The 23227-nt window shown below is 45.5% G+C and overlaps 1 protein-coding gene and 1 pseudogene across 5 annotated transcripts in view; one reads left to right on the top strand and one right to left on the bottom strand.

The window, feature by feature from the left end:
* Window positions 1-3779: 3779 nt before the first annotated feature.
* The window catches only part of Orc2 (origin recognition complex subunit 2), a 45587-nt gene continuing 26139 nt past the window's right edge, over window positions 3780-23227 (bottom strand). For 4 of the 5 annotated variants that reach the window (XM_010617555.1, XM_010617557.1, XM_010617556.2 and 1 more), the window contains 7 exons: window positions 21244-21376; window positions 20454-20550; window positions 14816-14962; window positions 12548-12719; window positions 9202-9263; window positions 8210-8328; window positions 3780-5408 (listed from right to left, as the gene is read on the bottom strand). In XM_010617555.1, the coding sequence (XP_010615857.1) occupies window positions 5319-5408; window positions 8210-8328; window positions 9202-9263; window positions 12548-12719; window positions 14816-14962; window positions 20454-20550; window positions 21244-21376 (820 nt within the window). In that variant the 3' untranslated portion in view covers window positions 3780-5318. The remainder of the gene's footprint in view (window positions 5409-8209; window positions 8329-9201; window positions 9264-12547; window positions 12720-14815; window positions 14963-20453; window positions 20551-21243; window positions 21377-23227) is intronic. The other variant, XM_010617558.2, reaches the window with a different exon arrangement.
* LOC104857574 lies at window positions 21702-22106 on the top strand (annotated as a pseudogene).

The following is a 23227-nucleotide window of genomic DNA, read 5'->3' as shown; positions in this document are numbered from 1 at the left end:
GATCGAACTCGGGTACCTGCACTTGCGAAGCAGACGCTAGAACCACTAGGCTAAATTCCTGGCCCCCAAAACACATCTTCACCCATTCGTCTATTGACAGGCATTTGGGCTGTTTTCAAGATTTAGCTGTGACAAACTACTGCTATGACATGGGTGTGGATATATCACTATGGTAAGATGCTTTTAGTTTTTAGGGTTTTTTTTGTTTTTGGTTTGTTTGAGACAGGGTCTCACTATGTAGCCCAGGCTGGTCTCGAACTCTCCTGTCTCAGCCTCCAAACTCCTATCTCAGCCTCTGGAGTGCTGGGATTAAAGGTGTGCGCCACCACACCCAGCCCGGCTCGCTTTTAGTTCTTTTGGGAAGATACCAAAGGAGAATAGCTGGGTCAGATGGAACCTCTAGTTTTGGGGTTATTTTTTTGTTTTTTGTACCAGGGATCAAACTCGGGTTCTTGTGCTTTTGAGGCAGGCAGTGGAGCCACTGAACTAAATCCCTGGCCCTAGTTTTAGTTTTTTGAGAGGAATCTCTACACTGGTTTTCACCATGGTTGCACCAGTCTACACTCCCACCAGCAGTGGAGCAGGGTTCCTTTTCCCCACAGCCACTCCAACATTTGTTACTGATTTCTTTTTTTTTTTTTTTTTTTGGTACCGGGTATTGAACTTGGGTCCTTGAGCTTGTGAGGCAGGCATCAGAACCACTGAGCTAAATCCTGGACCCTTGTCATTGATTTCTTTTTGTTTGTTTTGAGACAGGGTCTCACTGTGTAGTTGAGACTGACCTGGAACTCAATATGTAGCCCAGGCTGGTCTCCAACTCACAGCGATCCTCCTGCCTCAGCCTCCAGAGTGCTGGGATTACAGGTGTGCGCCACCACACCTGGCTGAACCTTTCTTAAATGCCTTCACAATTGATTTCTTGCTAGCCATTCTTGAGTGAGACAGAATCTCAGCCTTGTCTTTAATTTGCATTTCACAAATGGCAGTGATGGTGAACATTTTTTTCATACATTTGCTGTTTCTACGTCATCTGAGACGTGTCTATTTATTTCAGATGCTCATTTTTGGATAGCAATCTACTTTTACTGTTATTTCTTTTTTTTCTTACTTTTTTTTGGGGGGGTACCAGGGATCAAACTTGGTGTAAGACCTGCTGGCCTTACCAGCCATTCCGAGGAAGTAAACATTAAGGTCAAAGACCTTAACCAACCACTCTGAAGAGCTAAACAGCCGTGAGAATCACCCAGGAAGGAACACACTGGACTAGTTGGAAATCAAACCTTTATTAGTCTGGCCAGACAGCACTCCCAGAGCCAAGCCGCTCAGAGAGGCAACTGCTCAGGGGCTGAGGTTGTTTTATAGGATTTTTCTAAACAAAAAAGTTCAAACATAGGTCAGGGCTTTCTCACAACTGCAAGGGAGAGAAGCTCCAGATACCTTTACTTAGTGTTTTATGTTCACCTTCAACATCCCATCTGTTCCCAGGCAGGCTTATTAATCAAGTTAGCCCTTAGCGCAAGGTTTTTGTAGTTGAAGCAGTTTTCCCTGTTTGGTAAGGAGAGGGGAAGCAGTCTCTGGCCTGTTACCAGGACAGCATGGAGCCACTTTAGTCAGGTCTCACGTTGGGACCTTGGGCTTTCAAGGGAGGCGGCGGCACCACTGAGCTAAATCCCTGGCCCTGTGATTTCTTTCTTTGGGTGGTATGATAGCTTAAAAAAATATTTCCAGTTTCTCTTTGCAACACGTTATTTTGATAATGGTAAAAGCAAATCTTTGTGGAGAGTTTTACATTTCTTTTACAGGTTACTTTTCTCCTAGTTATCTTGCCTGGAGGACTCAGGACCCTGGAGGCATCGTCTGCAATGGGTTGCTGCGGAGCAGCCAGCAGTGAGCCCAGCACGGTATCCTGGTCTTGTCCAGTCAGCTGTGGGTGGAGCTGAGTGCACAGGTGGCCTGGCAGGGACTGGCCCGGGTACTTGGCTGCCAGAGACCCCTGTAGTCAGGTTCCAGTACCCACCTGCGCAGTGTGAGGTGCAGGCCTGAGAAAAAGGATACACTAAGAGACAGAACTAGGGGAGAAAGCAGAGTGACCAATGCCAGTGCAACTGACAAAGGCGCTGGCCAGTCCCAGGCACTGATTTTTATTGGCTATCAGTTGGGGTAAAGGTGATGTGTGGTTTCTATGGAAATTAATGTAAATAGGCCTCAGAAAGGACAAGACAAAGCATTCTCAAGTTAGGAAGAGTGAACGTGTTATATGGTTGTGATCAGAATTTTGTCCTTCCAGTCTGAAGGTTTTAGCTGTGGGAATGGAATTTGGGTGTTAATCTGACCTCAGCACGTAGGCTTCTGCCACACACACTTCTAGAAACAGCCAGGTGTGGGGTTCAGTCTTCACAGCCTGCGTTGAGCATCATCACATTAGTCCTCTGTACTTGGCTTGTTACTTCTCATCTGCTTTCCACACACCAGGACCACAGGAAGTGGGAAAGAGGATGAGGTAACGCTGCCTGGTTGGGCGTGGGGGGCACAGGGGTCTGGTGGTGGGGTGGACAGCTGGACGGATGTGCTGCAGAGATGGCACCACCCATGGAGGACCCCAGAACTCATCTGTCCTAGTTGGGTGCAAAGCAGGAGGCAGGAGAGGCCAGGCAGTCACCCTGGTGACATTATTTTGGGGGCGGTACCGGGGACCAAACTGGGGTCCTTGCATTTGCAACGCAGGCACCAGAACCACTGAGTTAAAGCCCCTGCCCGTGACACTAATTTTGAACGAAGTATCACAAAAGATTTTCCCTCAGGTTTCCTGAACCAACTTTTTCTAAAATGTAAATTTTTAAGGAGTTGATTGCCTAAGTGTGTTTATTAATGTGCATGGGAACATTTAATTAACAAAGAATAAACTGCACACTGACTTAGCTGCTTCTCTAGCCCTTAGGTGTCTCACATCCATCTGCCTTGGGGAGAAAAGGGGAAGGTGACTCAGGGTCGAGATGACAGGCATTGGAGCTGCCTGGGAATGTGCACCTGACATCGGTGTGGTGCTCGTGCTTGGTGGCTGCCGCAGTCACCCAGCATCACAGAACTAAGTCCCATTCAATTCACAGTGTCTCTACACCCGCTAATTCCTGCCAGGCACAGCCTTTAGGCAGTGTGTGCTCAAGAGCAGCTCAAGAGTAACTGAAGTGGTGCAGCAGCTCTCTGAGGTCACTCTGAGGAGTCCCAGCCCCTAGGCCATGTCTGAGTTTTCCTTCCCTCTGCTGCAGGGAGCTAAGGACCTAAGAAAATGTGTGCTCTGAACAGTGCTGCTGGAGACAAAAGTCAGCTTCAAGGTGTGATTTTTTTTTTTTTAAGCAAAATCGGGGGGAAACACAGCTCAGTAGCAGAGCCACCCCACCACCTATTAACCATTCTCTAAACCTGATCTCTGTGCACAAATAAACTTTAAAACAACCAACGTGATACTAAGTCAGTCTGACTTCTGGAGTATCATAAAAATTAATGTAGTACTCACTGCCTGAGAAATTAAGTCTTAACGCTGGGTTTACAAAAAACAAATATTCTATATCTCCCATCTTTTCACCATTTTATTCTGAGTACCAGAAAATGTGAAGGTTTCAGGAGTGCCGCTGTCTCCAGAAGAAAGGTAACGCAGCAGCAGAAACATGGCTCTGGAAGCTGAGGGGCAGTGACCCGACCTTAGAGAACACAGATGTTGACACAAGTCATCAAGGGGCCAGTGGTGTTTGTACTAATAAACCAGCACTGCAGGTTAAAAATATGATGCTATTCAAATTGACTTTTATTTATTAATAGCACTCTGACATATACTTAACTGCTCTCAAGTAGTATATAGACACAAAAATTATAAAAATAAACCATAGATATTTAAGAGCAAATGCAAAAATCTGCACATTAGGTCACAAAAGTTTTATATATTTTTTATAGTATAACAGCTGTATATAAGACAAGAAAGCAAGGTGCAAACCAGCAAGTACCATGTTACCACTGTTTCTAAACAGAGACAGAGGGAGACACCTTTCATATGTGCAGAGTCCAGTGAGGGTGAACCTTCCAATGGTAACACGGCTGTGGCGCTCGTGCCATGGGTTCGCCACCACTGGCTGGAGACATCAACAGAAGAACACGGAAGTGGCTGCTGGGGTCAGGAAAGGGAAGCACATTCACTCGTTAAATATACTCTACTACTGGCAAAAACTCTAAAAAATCAGTTCATGTACAAATGACATTTTCAGTAGTTATATTTAAGACTGAAACCTTAATAAATGGATTTAACAAAATCAATTATGTATCAAGAAAATTAAAAAAAGTCACAAGCATTTTTAGAAATATTTTCATGGAAGTTTACAAGATAGGTGAATGAGAAAGCTATGCAGCACAGATGTTCTGTGTCATACTTGAACGAAGCATTTCATTTCCACGTGTGAAGTGTTTCAAGGAATATGTGAAGACCAGAAGCTCACGGCAGTGGCCACACATAGCTCAGCTTTCTTTCCTAAGCAAACAGGCCACGTAAATAATCAGAGGCTGAGGCCAGTGCTTCAAAGTGGAAGAAAGATCCTATATGGGTTCATGTCTGCTGGACAGGGAAGGCAGAGTTTCCAGCCAGCTGTTAGTAATACGCTATTCGCCTGCATATTATTCAAGAAAATAAAAATGTCAATGTACGAGAATAAAGTGTTTCATTTTCTGTCGTTCCGAAAACAAGCACTAAAATGTCATTCGGGATTGTTTCTCTCGCCTGGCTTCCTGTCTGCACCTGAAGGTCAAGATCACCACACAGGTGACTGTATTCCCGGGCTGGGCAGGCATCCCGTGCACTCTGCGCCCTCCTTCCAGCTGTGTCCCCTTCAGACCAAGTCCAAAGGGGGAAAGCTGGGTCCCCTCCACTGACACCTGTCCTAAACCACGTCAGAACAGCCCACACCCAACACACACACGGGACACCATCTGTTCACACTCTGGGACAAGCACACTGCAGACAACCAGCTTGGGGAGTATGAAAGGCCCTCTTCAAAATATCAGGACTAATATCTCTAGTATAAAAGGATTCACAGACATCCATTCCCAACTGTTCCTGAGCATACTTCATCCGGCAGGAAGTCCCAGCGGTCACCAAGGAAGAAGGCACGTTCACTCAGCACCGCGGAGCCCAGCCCCACGGATACGGCTACCCCAGGCGGCCCAGGCGGGTCCTGCACCCTGGGGAGGAATCAAGTGTGGGTGTCGACGCTATGCTTCAGAGAGGAAGCTGGGGCAGATGATGCCCATAGAAGCCTCAAGGGCAGAGGACAGCTTCAAGCCTCTTCCTCTTCCTCCTTCTCCAAGAAATCAGTCAGCGTTCCACTATCAATAGGAATTAGTAAATACTCCACTCCATCGGTTCCCTAAAAGGTACAAGAACACCCATATGTCAGTGCTTTGTAAAAGCTACTCGAACTTCTACTGTGGGTTCAACCAAAAGTATATTTGATTTCTCTCATGAAATATTTTAAATAAATACGTAAGTAAAAATGCACACTGGGCACAGTGGCACACCTGTAATCTAGTACTCAGGAGTCTAAAGCAGGACTGCTGAAAGCTTAAGGCCAGTCTGGGCTACACAGTTCAAAGCCAGCATGAACTACATCTGTCTCAAAAAACTCCCATGGGAAAGAAAAAGGCACAGCTAGGTGTGGAACATGACTACAATCCCAACTACTCAGGAGGCTGAGGCAAGAGGATTAAATGAGGCCAATTTAAAACCAATTTCTGAGACCCTGTCTCAAAAACATACAAAGGTGCGCTGGGGATGTAGCTCAGTGCCACCTTATTTGCCTTGCAAGCGCAAGGTCATGGGTTCAATCCCGGTACCACCCCCACCCCCCGTTAAAAAAGAAAAATATACAAAGGATCTGGGCGAGGCGGTGCATGCCTGCAACCTAGCACTCAGGAGGCTGTGGGAGGATCGCCTTGAGTTCAAGGCCAGCCTGGGGTACACTGAGACCCCATCTCATAACACAGCACAATACCAAAGGCGAGAGCACCTGGTGAGCATTTCCTGGTTTGCACACCCAGGGACCCCCCTTCCTTCCTGAACCAGACTCTACTTCCCCTTTCCACAGCCCCCGCAACTGTCGCAGTGTGGTGGGCGTCTTCGCCTTCCCGGCCTCTCTGCACACCGACACTGCAGACCATCAGCCCCACCCGGCACTTGCTGAATTTGGAACAGGACACGTGGTGGTGAGGCAAGCTTGCTCTTGTCGTGGTCCATCAGTGACGTGCTGCCCTCTCCATCTTGGGTTCCATACACTTGGCCTCCCTGGTGACCTCTGCTGGCTGCTCCTCCGAGGCACAGACGTCGCTCAAGGCCTCATTCCTGGTCCTCTGCTCTCAGTCACAGCTTGGGCCAGCAGGCCTCAAACTCCTGTGTCCCTGGCTTGGATTTCCTGGGTGCCCTGGCCAGTGACACCTTCCCTGGTGACCTCAGCTGGCTCATACCCTGCCTCCAGCTCCTCACCCAGGGACCAAAGCTCTGCTCCACAGCTCTAGACCCACAGTCCTTGACACCAGCTCCCCGTGCCTCTGTCTCCCTCCAGCCTCCACTGGCTCTCGGCCACAGCTCAGTCCCAGGAGCACTCACTCCGTCAGTGCGGGCCCTGGGTCCTGTCCCTGTGCCACTCCGTGGGTACCACGTTTTATAAAGACTTCATTATTTCTAAGATCGAAACCACTTCCTTGGCCTAGAGACATACATGGGCAGCCCTTACCCCAGGCCCTCTTCAACCTCCTTATGCCACACAGCACACCTTCTGTTCCCAGTGTCCAGCTGTGCTTTTCCTAGCATGGAGCACTCTTGTCCTCCTCTCCCCTGCTTCTTCATGGTTCTAGGAATTGAACCAGGGCCTCACCCATGCAAGGCAAGCACTGTGTCACTCGGCTGGACCCCCAACCCCTTTAAAAAAATGTTTATTTTAGCCGGGTGTGGTGGCGCACTCCTGTAATCTCAGCACTCGGGAGGCTGAGGCAGGAGGACCGCTGGGAGTTGAGACCAGCCTGGGCTACATAGTGAGTTCCAGGTCAGTCTCAACTACATAGTGAGACCCTGTCTCAAACAACCAAAAAACCCCCCCAAAAAACAAAAACAAAAACAAATGTTTATTTTGAGATACAGACGGATCTTGCTTCCCTTGCCTCCTTAGCAGCTGAGACTGTAAGCCTGTGGCTGTGCCTGCCACCTCCCGAGGAGAGAGAGATCTATCCAGCAGATCTCAGCACAGCAGTCTCTTTCATACACAGTCTGAGGTCAAATTTACCTGCTCTAGGGCTGGGAATTTAGCTCAGCCACACCAGCCTTGCAAGCACAAGGTTCTGAGTTCCAACCCTGGTACCGGGGAAAAAAGAAAAAAAAAAGAACCCAAAAAACGAAAACAAAAATAAATAACAAATTCACCTACTTTAACATGCTTGTTTTTGCCCCCCTGAGACAGGGTCTTGTTATGTAGCCCAGGCTGGTCACAAACTTGGGGCCATTCTCCAGTGCTGGGCTTTTAGGCATGCACCACCACACCCAGCCTGTCATTCAATACAGGTAAAAAAAATTGTTTTTGGTACCAGGGATGAACTCTGGTCCTTGTGCTTGTGAGGCACGCGGCGGAACCACTGAGCTAAATCCCTGGCCAGGTAAAGGTTTTTTTCTTGGTACCAAGGATCAAACTCAGGACCTTGCCCTTGCCAGGCAGGCACTGGGCCACTGAGCTACATCCTGGCCCCTAACACAGGTAGTTTTACACACGTGTGGCTACCTGACGAATACCCCCTACTCACTAGGCTTCAAGTTCAAGAGCAAAGCAACTGCAGCACCATTTGCTTGCGACTGTGCCCTGCCACTTCAGGCACATGTGCCACCCAGCCAGCACCTCATACACCCTGACTGCAGCCACAAGCAGGTGGAGGGTGGAGTGCGGGAACGGGGCTGTTTGGCTCCTACTGTGTTCCTAGCGTCTGCCTGCTTGGGCCTGGAGCTCATGAAGAGGACCCTGCCTTCTTCCTGTGTGTTTTCGCTACCAATCCAGTGGTGTAGCACAGTGACCAGCAAATCTCATGAGCCTCACTTCACATGCAGGGCTCAGCTGGCGGGATTCTTGTCCTTCCATAAAGGACACGCATGGCTTCCAGCGGGCGGGAGAGGCTGCACGAGCGGCCTTACCTTCTTTGTTTTTATAAGCTTGTGATCCCTAAACTCCGTCAGCTGGGCGCGGAGTGTCAGGTCACTGTTGACAAGGAAGGCCTCCCGACACTGCTGGTAGAAGTCTTGAAAGGACAGCCCTGGGGAAGTCAAGAGGACAAAGGTCTCAGCAGCACTGCAGGTCAGAGCCCCACTGCAGGAGGTGGGGTAAGCACAGTGGGCAAGTGCACACAGATGAGCAAACAGAGCTAGGTAACGAGGCAGTCAAACAGCCGACTGCTGGGCATGATCAGTGTGACTGAGGGGGACATTTTTTAACAGCTCGGGCAAAGCTGACTTTCTTTTTTTTTTGATTTTTGGTATAGGGGATCGAACTCGGGAACCACTGAGCTAAATCCCCGGCCCATAAAGCTGACTTTCAAAAAGACCACTAAGCTGGGTGTGGTGGTGCACACCTGTCATCCCAGAACTCGGGAGGCTGAGTCAGAAGGATTGCTGAGAGTTTGAGGGCAGCCTGTGCTACTTAGTGAGTTCAAAGCCTGCCTGAATTACACAGACCTCATTGCAAAAAAACAAATACAGAGAGAGAAAGAAGTCACGAGCTGAACAATCACTACAACTTATTTTTCACTAAAATATTATTTTTGCCCAAAAGGAAGAAAATCTCCTAGTGCTCGCTTTGGCAGCACATATACTAAAATTGGAAGAAATCTCCTAAAATGCCCACATATGAAAAGCAGGGCGCAGGCAGACACGGAGCCACAGCCCCATCTGGGGATGTCACAGTTGGCCAGCTACCTCCAGCAGGCAGCCGCTGGAACCAGCAGGGCTAAACAGCCTCGTTCCCTTCTCCACGCCTGACCTGCGCAGTCTCCCGCAGTATTTAACTGTGCAGTAGACGTGCACCAGGACAGTGACAGGTGCAACTGCACGGGGGACGGACACACGGACACACACACACACACACACACACACAGCAGGGATGGGGGAGTCACACACGTCATGTCAGATACCCATGTAGGAAGGGTCTTCCTGCTTGTCCAGCTGATACTTCGTCAGCAGTCTGAAAATTCCCCTGAGGAAAAAACGAAATAGGAATTCAGAGCCAGAACCCATGCGGGTGAAGCAGGGACGTGCCAGAGCCTCTTTCCCCACTCTTCCTCCAGGACACAGGGGCCTTTAGCTAGGAGTATTTTTAACATTTTTTTCAGATTTTAGTAGCCCAGGTTTCAGGATGTGATGACCACATTCGTTGTGGGAGTTGGTACATATTTTAATTCTTTTTACTTCCCCGTATTTTGGGGTTTTTTTCTCACTGGATTATTTCTCCTTGTAGAAAATTTGGAATGCACAGTAACACCCAAAGGGGCAAATATCAAGGGCGGGGAATTAGCTCAGTGGTGCTGCTGCCTGCCTCACAAGTGAAAGGTCCCGAGTTTGATCCCCAGTACCAAGAAAAAAACAAAACAAACAAATGGACAACTATCAACCCTATAACCCTAAAATAACATCAGGTGTTGCTGTCATAGTACACGAGGGGTGGCTGAAATGTAAAAACTCAAAACACTCATGTATACAATCTGCACACTTTTAACATCTCTTTCCCCTAGCACTGAGGACTGAACCCAGGGGCTTTGCATCAAGCTGCTTCTTCAGCCCTTTTTTAAGACAGGGTCTCACTAAGTCGCTCAACTACCCAAGCTGGGCTTGAACTTGTGATCCTTCTGCCTCAGCCTTCCAGAGCACTGAGATTTCAAGTGTGTGCCACCATCCAGCTGTGTACACTGTTTGTTTGTTTGTTTGTTTTGAGACAGGGTCTCACTAGACTGACCTGCAACTCACTGTGTAGCCCAGGCTGGTCTTCAACTCACAGCAATCCTCCTGCCTCAACCTCCTGAGTGCTAGGATTATAGGCGTGCGTCACCATGCCAGGCTGTACCTTCTTAATTATTTATTTTTTTCCTACATCTTTTTTGTTTTTTGGTAGCGGAGATCAAATTCATGACCTTGCACTTGCAAGGGAGGCACAAGGCCACTGAGCTAAACCCCAGCCTTTCCTGTATCTTTTTAAGATGCTCCTAAAAAAATTTTAAAAACTGCTTATCACGTACCACAAACTAACCATTTCCCTATTTGGTTTGAATTATATAATTTTTCTCTTTTAGATAATTAAAAATACTTGCATTAAGTAAAAAGACTTTTTATATTGCGGAGTACTTCTGTGGGAGAGTGAACCAAGTGGAATTCGGAGTTGGAAGGGATACTGCACAACTGGGGTTCCTCACTGAACCAAAATCACTCAGCCCATACTTTGGATCTCCTCTATGACCACTTTGTGGTTTTTTTTGTTTTTGGTACTGGGGATCAAACTTGGGACCTTGCGTTTGTGAGGCAGGTGGTGGAACCACTGAGTTAAATCCCTGGCCCTGTGAATGACCACTCTGTAACTAAGTACAGCTGAATTTTTGTGAAGATTCTTGGTCCATCACATTTATACCAAGTAAAACTAGACTGCACTAACTGCAGAACGAACCACAATTTCAAAATAAATTTTTAAAAAAGCGTTAGAAGGTGACACTCAGATACTTAGGTATACCAAAATAAAAACTATTAGTGTCTAATGTCTAGCATTCTTATCCTGCATGGACCCCAATTTTACATTAACTTACAATCGTCCTTTACCAGTAAGTGCAAGGCAAAATGGAGGGAAGACTTTTCCTCATTTCATCAAAACACCCGATGACAGCTCTTTGGGAATGCAGCTAAGCACAGAGCACTTGGTTTGGCATGGGCAAGGCCTTGGGTTTGATCCCCAGCACCCCCAAAAGAAAACAAACAAAAAACACACACAAAAAAAACCAGAAAAAGAAATAACCATGTAATGCACATTTCAGTATTATTGATAGTATTTCAATGCTAATCTTATCTTCAGTGTACAAATTAATACATATTTTTTTGTTTTTGTTTCTATTTTTTGGTACTGGGGATCAAACTCAGGCCCTTGCACTCATGAGGCAGGTGGCGGAACCACTGAGCCAAATCTCTGGCCTGATAATAATTTTTTTACAGTGCTGGGGATAAATCTAGAACTCATACACCACAGGCAAGTGCTCTACCACTGAGCTAAATCACCAGCCCAAGTCAGTTTATAGGCCAAACAATAATTTACTGAAATTAGCATTTGAGGGGTCACATGAGCCATACACACACAAACCAGTTGCAGTGAAATCCAAATAAACTCTCTGGCAGAGTAATGTCAATGGCCCCCGGGCTCTGACATCGGGCTGTGCCTCCAACAGACTGAGATGTCTGTACTTCTGATCCAGTGCCAAACCTAGGGACCTACGCATGCGAGGCAAGTGCTCTATAACTAAGCTACTTCCCCAGGCCCTGGATGTATGTTTCTGCTTCTGTTGTTTTATATTTATCCTAATCAGTGTTTCTGGAAAAGGGGAAGGATTTGAGCATGAAAATACTATGCCATCTTGACCAGAAGTGTCTGCCCAATGTGCTTTTTAAGAAACAGTCTTGGCTGGGGATGGTGGAGCACGCCTGTAATCCCAGCACTCGGGAGGCTGAAGCAGGAGGATCGCCGTGAGTTCGAGACCAACCTGGGCTACATAGTGAGTTCCAGGTCAGTCTCAACTACATAGTAAGACCCCCGTCTCAAAAAAAAGGGAGTCTTTAGGACCAGGTATTTAGCTCAGTGGTACCGCCACCTGCCTCGCAAGCACAAGGACCCGAGTTCGATCCCTGGTATCAAAAAAAAGAAACAATCTTTGGCCCAAGATTGATTATGTAAAGTTACAAATTTCCATCAGTGAATGTCATTATATCGTATACTTAAATTTACCAATACAATAAATAAATAAGTAAATAAAAAAGTCTTTGGGGTTGGGGATTTAGCTCAGTGATGCCATCCCCTGCTTGAGAAGCTCAAGGTCCTGAGTTTGATCCCGGGTACCAAAAAAACAAAACCCAGTCTTGGCTAGCATGGTGGCGCACACCTGTAATCACAGACTTGGGAGGCTGAGGCAGGACTACTAGCACAAGTGTGAGGCCAGCCTGGGCTACCAATGAGTTCAAGGCCAGCCTGAGCTACACAGGGAGATCCTGACCCAAAAAGAACAGTCTCTGCTATTATAACTCAAGAAAGTCCCACCTGCCACTTGCTTAGTTTATCTTAGATTATTGCTTAGTGAATCTTCAAATATGAAACAGACAATTTTTAATGTTTTATTTATTTTATCTACTTACGGCATAGGAGACAGAACCCAGGGCCTTGTGCCTGCCACTACTACTGAGCTGCACCCCAGCCCTCAGTGTACAGTTGTCAGGAAGAAATGTTTCCCTTCTCACCTTGCATTAGGGGTAAGGCTGCGCAGGACGTGCGTCAGGGCGCTCAGTGGGAGTGCACCGGACTGCTTGACCAGCAGGGAGTTCTCGTAGGACGTCTCCTCGGTGTAGGGTCTGTATGTGGTGGTCTCATACCACAGCCAGTTGTACAGGCTCTGCTTTGCGTGATCCCACACTGGCATGATCAGAGAACACAATTACAAAACATATTCATATTGTTACCTTACTGGATTCCATTCCAGAAAAGCATTAAACAGAGAATCGTGGGCCAGGGATTTAACTCAGTGGTACTGCCAACTGCCTTGCAAATGAAAGGTTTTAAGCTCGATCCCTGGTACCAAAAAAACAAAATAAAGAGAATCCCAAAAATTTTCACCTTTAATCAATTCTTCACCCAAATCAGTTAACACACAATTTAATCTAGCAATCAACATCTGAATCTTTATTGGACATTAAATACAAATTAAGTTACCTTAGTACTATCCAGGCAAACTTTTAAAAATAAGCAAATCTAGGGGCCAGGGATTTGGCTCAGTGGTTCTACCACCTGCCTTGCAAGTGCAAGGTCCTGAGTTCAACCCCTGGTACCAAAACAAACAAACAAACAAACAAAAAAACAAACAAAAGTTAGCAATTCAAGATTTTGTTCTATAGGATCATCACAAAGTACATGAATCAAGTTTATAAAATAAATATGGCAATACCACAGAGAATAAACAGGCCAAATCAACAGCCACATGACTTCTTTTGTGACTTGAGGACTAAGACACCCCTCTTTAGTATGTGATATACATAATGATTACATTCATCATAGGGAATTTGTACCTGCACAGGATCTATCTTGCCTTTTTTTCCATCCCCCCTTTAGCCCCTGTTCCTATCCTTTTACATAAAGGCTTTGTTTCCATTTTGTCCTTCTACTTGCTCCTTTTTCTTGTTCCTTCCTCACTTTCTCCCTCACCCCGTTTCTGTTCTCCCCTTGATGTTTTGAACATTTTCTTCACATTTCCCAGTATCTATACATTGTAGTCTTTATTTCAATTTTCAGTTTCTCATACCAGAGAAATAATATGGTGTTTAAACATGTATGATTTGTGTGAACTTGTATTTTTAAGAATTTTGTTGCATACCAAATAGTTTCTTTGGTGTAAGAAACTAAAAGTATAAATAAAGAACCAAATGTTTAATTGATAATGTGAAATAGGAAGAAAAGGTCTAAGGGATACGGGAAGTGGGAGGAGTAGGGGAGATGAAAGAAGGGAAAGGAAAAAGTATGAGAAAAGGAAAAAATGGAAACAAAGTCTTTGTAAATAGGGAGGGGTGCACAGGTTGAAGGAAGGGCAGGGGAATGGGGAAAAAAATAAGGACCAAGATACATCATGTAGAAGCACCAGTTCCCAATGATGAATGTAACTGTATTGTATACTTAATACGCACCAATAAACTCAATGGAAAAAAAGAATTTTGTGGAGCTAGGCACTGTGGAGCATGTGCTTGAGCCTAGCTACTGGGGTAGCTAAGGCAGGAGTATTGTGAATCCTGGGCCAGCCTGGGCAACTAATTTAGTGACACCCTATCTCAAAATAAAATAAAAACAGAACGGCAGAGTGATGAAGGGAAGTGCTCCTTGGGTTCAATCTGCAGTTTTAAAAAAGAACCATATCAAACAGAGTATAAATATCTCTTAGGCAACTTGTGTGGGTTTTGTTTTTTGTTTTTCCATTGGTTGCACTGGGTATTAAGCCTCCTTTTTTTTTTGGTACTGAGGATCGAACTCAGGTCCCTGCGCTTGTGAGGCAGGCAACGGAACCACCTAGCTAAATCCCCGGCCCTGCACTGGGTATTAAATCTAGGTTTTTCCCTGCTGAGCTACATCCCCAGGCCTTTTGTAAAATCTTTAAAATTTTGCAATAGGGTCTAATTCAGTTGTTAGCTTGCCCAGGCTTGGGTCAAACTTAAGATCTTCCTGCCTCAGCTTTCCACAGTAAGACATTACAGGGATGTGCCCCTATACCCCTTGTTTTGTTGTTTTTCCTTTGATAATGGACCTCAATGAGTAGCTCAGACTGGCTTCACTCTCATTATGTAGCCCAGGCTAGCCCTGCACTGGGGATCCTCTGCCTCAGTCTACCTTGTGCTGGCGTTATTGGCATGCACCATGATATCCAGGTAACCTATGTCTTTAAACGTGGAATGGGGGAAAATACCAACGCACAATAAAAAACTTGTAAACTCATCTCCCAAGAAAGAAAGCAACAGTATTTAACTTACTGAGAGGAGCATTGAGGTGATCAATAGATGCCACCAAGTATATGTTACGCAAAGACGACAGCTGTCCAATAATCTGTTGGCTCTTGTCTCCTCTCAACATCTGACTGTCCAAGTTGTGGATAAGAAGGAAAAGTTCTAAAGCAGAATCTGAAAGGAAAGGGAATCCAACTGTAATCTTTGTATTTGTGAAGTCTCTGCCACACACAAATACCTTCATAGTAAAGTATACGTTAAAGTAGTATAGGATACCAGCATTTGGGAGGCTGAGGCAGGAGGAGGCCAGCCTGGGCTACATAGTGAGTTTAAGGCCAGCTTGAACTACATAGCAAGACCATGGCTAGATAAACAAACAGCTGGGCTTGGTGGTGCATACCTGTAATCCCAGCACTTGGGAGGCTGAGGCAGGAGGATCGCTGTGAGTTTGAGGCCAGCCTGAACTACACAGCGAGACCCTGTCTCAAAAAACCAAACCAACCAACCAGCCAACATAATAGTGTAAGATAAATGACACTGTCAAGCTGGGCCTGGTCGCACACACCTATAACCAGTACTCTGGGAGGCTGAGACAGGACCACTGCAAGTTTAAGCCCAGCCTGGGCAACTAGGTGAGACTGTCTCTAAATAAAAAATAAATGAGGTAAGCTGGACATGTTGGTGCACACCTGGAAGCTGAGGCAGGAGAATCACTCCATGTTTGAGGCCAGCTTGGGCTTCATAGTGAGTTCAAGGGCATCCTGAACTACACAAGCAATACCACAGCCTGGCTTAAAAAAACAAAATAAATGAATGTATGAATGATGCAGCTCAGTGCAAAGGCCCTGGGCTCAATCCCCAGAACCTAAGATATTATGATTTAGCACTTAACTCAGGCCCTATTGAAGCTTTTCGGAGGTGCTGGGGGTTATACGGCCAGGGCCCCATACACACAAGTCAAGGGCTCTACCACGGACAGCCCCCTCAGCAAGGCGTGTGTGCCAGATGGCAGGGAGTGTGCTGCACTGTGGAGCGGGAGCACCACGCACCAGGGCACCAAAAAGGGCTTTCACAAGGCAAGGAGACAGTACAGAAAGCCCTGGTCAGCACAGAAGCCAAGGGAGACAAAGAAGTGGGAAAGCTTCAGGGTGCCACACAAGCATCAGGGAGTAAAAGTCAGGGAAAGGTGTACGGGTGGAGCTGCCAATTCTATCAAATATATAAAAGATTGTGATAAAGAACAAATCAAGGCCATGGGCGAGGAAGAAAAAAATGACAGGTAACCAACAGCAAACAGTTCTGACAGCATACAAGAAATGGGTCAAAAGACAGCAGGTGGCACACACCTCTACTCCCAGTACTCAGGGAGGTTGAGGAAGGAGGCTCGCAAACTAGAGCTCAGCCTGGGCAACTCAGCAAGACCGAGAATCAAAGTGAAAGGGGAGGGCCAGGATTTAGCTCAGTGGTTCTGCCACTTGCCTTGCAAGCACAAGGTCCTGAGTTTGATCCTTGGTATAAAGGAGGGGGGGAGGAAGAAACAAAAGGAAGCTCTGAACACGTGTGCAAATGGAAGATAAGCTAGTGTGGCAGGGCAGGAGGCCCCATGAGTGTTGGCCGCACGTGTGCAGTGGACCTGGGGTGTCAGTGCGTCTCCAGCACAGCGGTGATGACGCAGACACTCAGCAGAGCTGAGGAGAGTGAGCTCCCCTTGTAGGAAGATGGGACAAGCAGGGCAGAAGAGATGGGGGATGGGGAGCAGCTCGGGCCGAGCACTGGTCCAGCGCCGCACACGGCCCTGGGCTGGATCCTTAGCATCACAAAAACAAAAAACATAACCAAAAACCCAGAGAGAACACAGTGATGGAGACGCTGACACGCTGCACTGTGAGGCTCGTCACCGGGCACCCCCATGTGTAAAGCACCTCAGCCGCTGCTCTCAGCGTCCCATAAACAACACTGGGACAAGGGCAGGGATGTAGCTCAGTGGCACCACACGTGCCTCACAAGCACAAGGTCCTGAGTTCAATCTCTGGTACCAGAAAACAACAACACTGGGCTGCCTGGCAAGGACCTGTAGTAAAGGGATAAACAAACAGTAATGCTTTCTGTTATTCTGTAAGTGGAAGAATTTATTGATATTAATGCTAAAATGATGTTAAAAACTAAAGAGGGTCCAGAAAACCTAAGTCAGAATTATTATAGGGGCAACGTTGCAGCAACTGATTTTTAATTATATAATAAAAGTGAAAGAACAGAAAACTAAACAGACTTTGTATCTGGATGTGGTGGTTCACGCTTGTAATGCCAATACTGAGGAAACTGAGGCAGGACGAGTGCTGTGAGTTCAAGGCTAGCCTGAACTACACAGCAAGACACTGTCTCAAAAAAACCTAGGATGGGCCAGATATTTAGCTCAGTGGTTCTGCTGCCTGCCTCAACAGTGCAAGGTCCCAAGTTTGACTCCCCGCCAAAAAAAACTGTAAAAACTCAGCTATATCTTATGAAATACCTGTAGTGATGACCTATACGGTTACAAAATCAATGAGTAAAGAACGTTCATATACACATGTAGGGCTGGGGATTTAGCTCAGTGGTTCTGCCGCCTGCCTCACAAGCACAAGGAACAGAGTTCGATCCCCGGTACCCAAAAAACCCAAACATATACACATGTAGTCCTGGGTTCCCATAAACTATACACATGATCTATGTCTTACAAAGTTGGTGAAAATGCTAGATTAATAAACCCTGAACCACTGCTCCTAAAGAAACACAGGGCTAGTTTTCCCGAGTTTCTGGTCGTATTTTCATCAACAAGCCAGCGTATTACGAGATGCACTTTATTTTTAACATTCTCCTGAGCTGTTAAGAATAAACTCAGTCCACAACCCTCAAACTCAGCCCTAAGGGCGCTTACCCAGCATAGGTCACTGGTCTCCATGAGGTTCTGGGACACAAGGTAGTACTTAGCACTAATACTGGGAACCATTTTAAAAGCCGAATCACCAGGGCCAGGGATTTAGCTCAGTGGCACTGTGCCTACATCGCAAGTGCAAGGTCCTAAGTTTGATACCTGGTATCAAAAAAAGAAATCCAAGACAAGAGAGACAAAAACGTGGAAACGCTGGCACCCACTCAACTGCCCAAAGGACGCAGCTCACAGAATGAGCGCTGACCATGGAGGCCAAGCAATGACCAGGCAGCTTGTGCACTGTGCGTGTGCACTGTGGCCGCAGACCATCAGGAGGCCCACAGGCTGCACACATGTGCAAATACACTTAGCACTCTGTATCGCGGGGTTCCACATCCACAGATCTGTACCAAACACGTGCACTTTTATTCATCACTAAATGAAGGTGAATTTCATTAACAGCTGTCTGCGTATTCACATCGTGTCAGGCATGGAGTACAGCACACAGGTAACATGGCTTTGTGGTGCTCTTTCAAGCGTGCAGAGTTGGTGTAAGAATGCCCATTATCCATGTCCACAAAGACAGTGGAAAAGTGGATTTAGAAGCTTGAGAATAAGAAATCTAGGGGCCGGGGATTTAGCTCAACGGTCCTGCTGCCTGCCTCACAAGCACAAGTACCTGAGTTCACACCCAGTATCAAAAAAAACAAAAAACCAAACAAACAAACAAACAAAAAGAAATCTAAGCTGGGCGTGGTGGCGCACGCCTGTAATCCCAGCACTCGGGAGGCTGAGGCAGGAAGACTGCTGTGAGTTCCAGACCAGCCTGGGCTACACAGTGAGTTCCAGGTCAGTCTTACTATGTAGTGAGACCCTGTCTCAAACAAAACAAAACAAAACAAAAAACAAAGAAATCTAGGAGCCAGGGATTTAGCTCAGTGGTACAGCTCCCACCTTGGCAAGTACAAGCACCCAAATTCGATCCTTGGTACCAAAAAAATGAAAATAAGAAATCTAGGGACTGGTTATTTAGCTCAGTAGCACAGTGCCTGCCTGGCAAGTGCAAGGCCCTGAGTTTGATCCCCGGTATCAAAATCTAGGAGCTGGGCATGTTGGTGCACACCTGCAATCTCAGCACTTGGGAGGCTGAGGCAGGAGGATTACCAGGAGTTTGAGGCCAGCCCGGGATACACAATGATTTCAAGTCCTAATTACACAGTAAGACCCTGTCTCCAAAGGAACCCCCTGTCAACCTGAGAGAGAAAAACAGAGGGAAGCAAACATATTATAAATATATTTATAATATATTTAGTAAGATAAATACAAGTGCTCTATAAATACAGCTAGTATTATTGTACCTCTATGCAATATTACCCATGATATCAAAGGAAAAAATGGAAACCATAAGGTGGGGGGCAAGATACATAATTACTGGTATGAATTTCCTACAACGAATATTATCATTATGTGTATCTAAAATGTACCAATAAATATTTTGCTAAAAATTAAATTACCTATAAAATCAGTATTATAAATTATTCCTTTTAATTCTCTAAAAAAATTTTTGAGGTTCTTTTAAGTACAAACAAAGATCCTGAATAATCTTATTTCCAAGTGTCAGATATGTTCATATAACCAAAATATCACACCAAAAGAATACCAAAGGGAGCCAGGCATAGTGGTGCGCACCTGTAATCCCAGCACTCCAGAGGCTGAGGCAGAAGGATCACTGTGAGTTCTAGACCAGCCTGGGATACATAGTGAGTTCCAGGTCAGTCTCAACTATGCAGTGAGACCCTGTCTCAAAAACAAAACAAAACAAAACAAAACAAAAACCCAAAATAAATTTAAAACAAAACAAAACAAAACCAAAGGGCTGAGGATTTAGCTTAGTGGCACTACATCTGCCTTGTAAGCCCAAGGTCCTGAGTTTGATCTCCGGAACCAAAAAAACCAAACCAAACAAAACAAAAACAAAAAGCAAAAAACCAGTCTTTTTTCCGTTCCACAGATCTTATTAGCGTACATGAAATTACCTCAATGCAGTAATACTTAGAATAAAGAAGAAAGACTCTGTGTGCATGTGTGCCTTGTGTGTGTTTTGGTGGTGCTGGGGATCAAACCTAGAGCCTTGTGCATACTTGGCAAGTATTCAACCACTGACTGGCAATCCGAGCAAGAAATAAGACTGTTTTATGAGCATTTTAAACAATATAAAAATGTATCAGTTAACTAAAGCACTTTACATTGATAAATCTACTTAAGAATAACAGGTTATACAAATTTAAGACAGTAAGAGAAACTTTTCCATTAAGTGAGATTCACAAAACAAGTCCATAAAAAATAAGGCTATTTCTTAAAAAAATTTTTTTTTTCTTTTTTACCTTTCTGGTACCAGGGATTGAATTTAGAACCTTGTACATATGAGGCAAGTGCAGTGCCACTGTGCTAAATCCCTGGCCCTTTCTTTCTTTCTTTCTTTTTTTAATGGCAGTAAAGTTTAGCGAAGAGTGAGGAATAAAGTGGCTCTGCAGAGTGAGCTTGGGCTGAGTAAAAGAGAAAGAAACAAGATGAAACTACACCCTGGAGGACACAGGGTGGGCTATGAAGAAAGCCATGACAGCCAAGGACAGACTTAGAGAAGTGTAAATGAGCACAGCACCAAGTGCCAATATCAAAACAACCCTCATTTCTGTTTGTGTAGATGTAAACATATTTAACCGACCCTAAGATCTCAGGTCAACTACTTTGTGTTACCTTCTTTAAATCTGTTTATGATCCAATCTAGCTGATCCAGAACACTTCGGAAAGTACCCATGTGATCAAGGACTTCTTCTGTTATAGAATTCAGGATCTGTACCACAAAAGCGCAAGAGGTACCACATCAATTACCCTTACTCTGACAGACAGGACAAATACAGCTAGCAAATCAATCCTTTTTATAGTTTAAAATTTGTTTCAGACTTCTTATAAAATCTAAAAAATCACTTAAAAAATTCTAGTAGACATTTAAGTATCCACTAATTCTTCTGTGACAGGAAACAAGGAAGAACAAAGGTGTAAAGATAATATAAGCAACAAAAACCCCCAAATGTGAGAAAATGAAAGTATACATTTAAAAAGGGAAACAACGCAAACATTAAAGAAAATTGAAGAAAGAAACACTACATTGGTCAATATCCAGCATCAGCTTAAATTCTTAAATAATGAAGAAATAGAGCATATGAAGACGACCTATAATAAACATATTGTGAGCTATAAACCTTTGTGTTTTTTTATATTTTCAGAATACCAAAATGACCAAAACATTTAATAAAGTGGCAGACCCCCATAACCCTATCCTTCAGAATTCTATTATTTGGAAAACAAAGCTAACATTTCCCTAAAATGTAATACAAGTCAGGTGGTTACAAAGGAAGGCGTGCAGAGACAGAATCAAGTGTGGTCCCTCTAAGTTTGCTTCCAATCTAAGGAGTGTGAGTGCTGAGAGAGCCCTTGGAGCAGGAGGGTGGACACACTGCTGCCCTGCAAGGTTTCTGAAACTTACCGACTTCACGCCGATCCCAGGGAAGAAGCCATTGATGACAACATGGACAGAGTCCTGCAGCATGGTGGTTCGGAACCTTTCCAGTAAATCTCTCTTAGAACCCAAACCATAAAGCACAATATTGAAACCAAGGCTGTTGGGAAAGAGAGTATTCAGAAAATTAAACGTTGAAACTTACTGCTACTTTTGTTATCAACCAATTTCTTACTTCAAGCCTATGAAGAATACAGGAAGGTCAGATGCAGTGGTGCATACCTATAATCCTGCTTTTCTAGAGGCTGAGGTAGGCGAATTCCAAGTTCTAAACTAGCCTAATTGACTTTGCAAGACCCTATCTCAAAATAAAAAATAAGAAAGGCAGGAGATGTAGCTCAGTTCTAGCTCCTGGATTCAATGCCCAGTACCCAAAACACAGAAACAAAAAAACAAAAAACTGCTTTTCTGATTTCTTGGCCACCATGTCACCCGTGAAAAAGCTTGTGTCAAAGGGGAACAAAAAATAGAAGCAGGTCCTGAAGTTCACCCTTGACTGCACACATCCTGTAGAAAATGGAATCATGGATGCTGCCAATTTCGAGCAGTTTCTCCAGGAGAGAATCAAGGTGAACGGCAAAGCCAGGAATCTCGGTGGAGGGGTGGTCACCATCGAAAGGAGCAAGAGCAAGATCACTGTGACTTCTAGGATATCCTTTTCCAAAAGGTATTTGAAATATCTCACCAAAAAATACGTGAAGAAGAATAATCTCCATGACTGGTTGCACGTAGTTGCTAACAACAAAGAGAGTTACGAATTACGTTACTTCCAGATTAACCAGGATGAAGAGGAGGAGGAGGAAGATGAGGATTAAAACTGCTTTGTCTGGAATATATTTTATGAGTTCTTGAATAAAACTTGGGAACCAAAAAAAAAACCCTCCAAAAAAACAAAAAAAACAAACTGGTTTTCAGTAGGAAAGCAACATGATCTTTCTACTGTACTGCTAGGCTCCATCATGGGCCTGGCTGTTTGATCTCAAGCCAGGTCTGGCTAATCTGCTGGGGTGGCCTCAAGTCTGGGATCACAAATGAGCTCAAGCTGATTTCTGTTGAGTTTCCTAAAGGAACCCAAAGAAAAAGGTTCCAACATGCATTCAGACATGCACCCATTGTGGCTGAGTGAGGTTAGGAGGGACTGAAGCCATCACATACAACCAGCAAGGGAAGCCCAGAGAGAAGAGGGGACACCCAGGATGCCAGGCACCAGAGACCCCGTTAGAGCCTGCTCCTTGGTGGTGGGCAGGTGGCCTCCAGTGAGGCAGCACAGACAGGAACAGAGGAGTAGTAAGAGCGCCTGGGATGGAGGGACTAGCAAGGAGTAAATAGCAGCAGCAGCAGCAGTGGGGCATTCATACAGCCAGCAGTGCCACACAGGCAGGTCTGCTCAGGAAAAGTGGACAGCAGGGCCAGTGTCCCGGGAAAGGAAGACCTGTCACTGGGAGACATGGGAGTGAAGTTCTCGAGAAAGTGAGGTCCTGGCAGGGAAGATCACCTGCTTCTCAGCATAACCTCTGGGGGAGCCAGGACACACCACCATGTCGGGCAGCTGTGATCATGCTGTGCTTGGTGGACCTGCCTTAGTGACCCCATGACAATGACACCAGGAGTATGCAAGCACATTTACACATCAGCGTGTGTCTTCAGCATTTCCTTATATGCTTGGTTTGTTTTTTCGCTTTCATATGGCCTCACTGTGTAGCCCAGACTAGCCTTGAACTCCGTCCTCTTCCCTCAGCTTCCTGAGCCACCACGCTTAGCTAATGTCCTTCTAACACAAGTATGAAAGGAAGCCGGGCGTGGTGGCGCACGCCTGCAATCCCAGCACTCCGGAGGCTAAGGCAGGAGGATCACTGTGAATTCAAAATCAGCCTGGGCTACATAGTGAGTTCCAGATCAGTCTCAACTACATAGTGAGACCCTATCTCAAAAAAAAAAAAAAAAAAAAAAA

This window comes from Fukomys damarensis, unplaced genomic scaffold (genome assembly GCF_012274545.1).
Source record: "Fukomys damarensis isolate Sample0158 unplaced genomic scaffold, DMR_v1.0_HiC HiC_scaffold_26, whole genome shotgun sequence".
Classification (NCBI taxonomy): Eukaryota; Metazoa; Chordata; class Mammalia; order Rodentia; family Bathyergidae; genus Fukomys; species Fukomys damarensis.
This window is presented reverse-complemented; position numbering and strand designations above follow the sequence as displayed.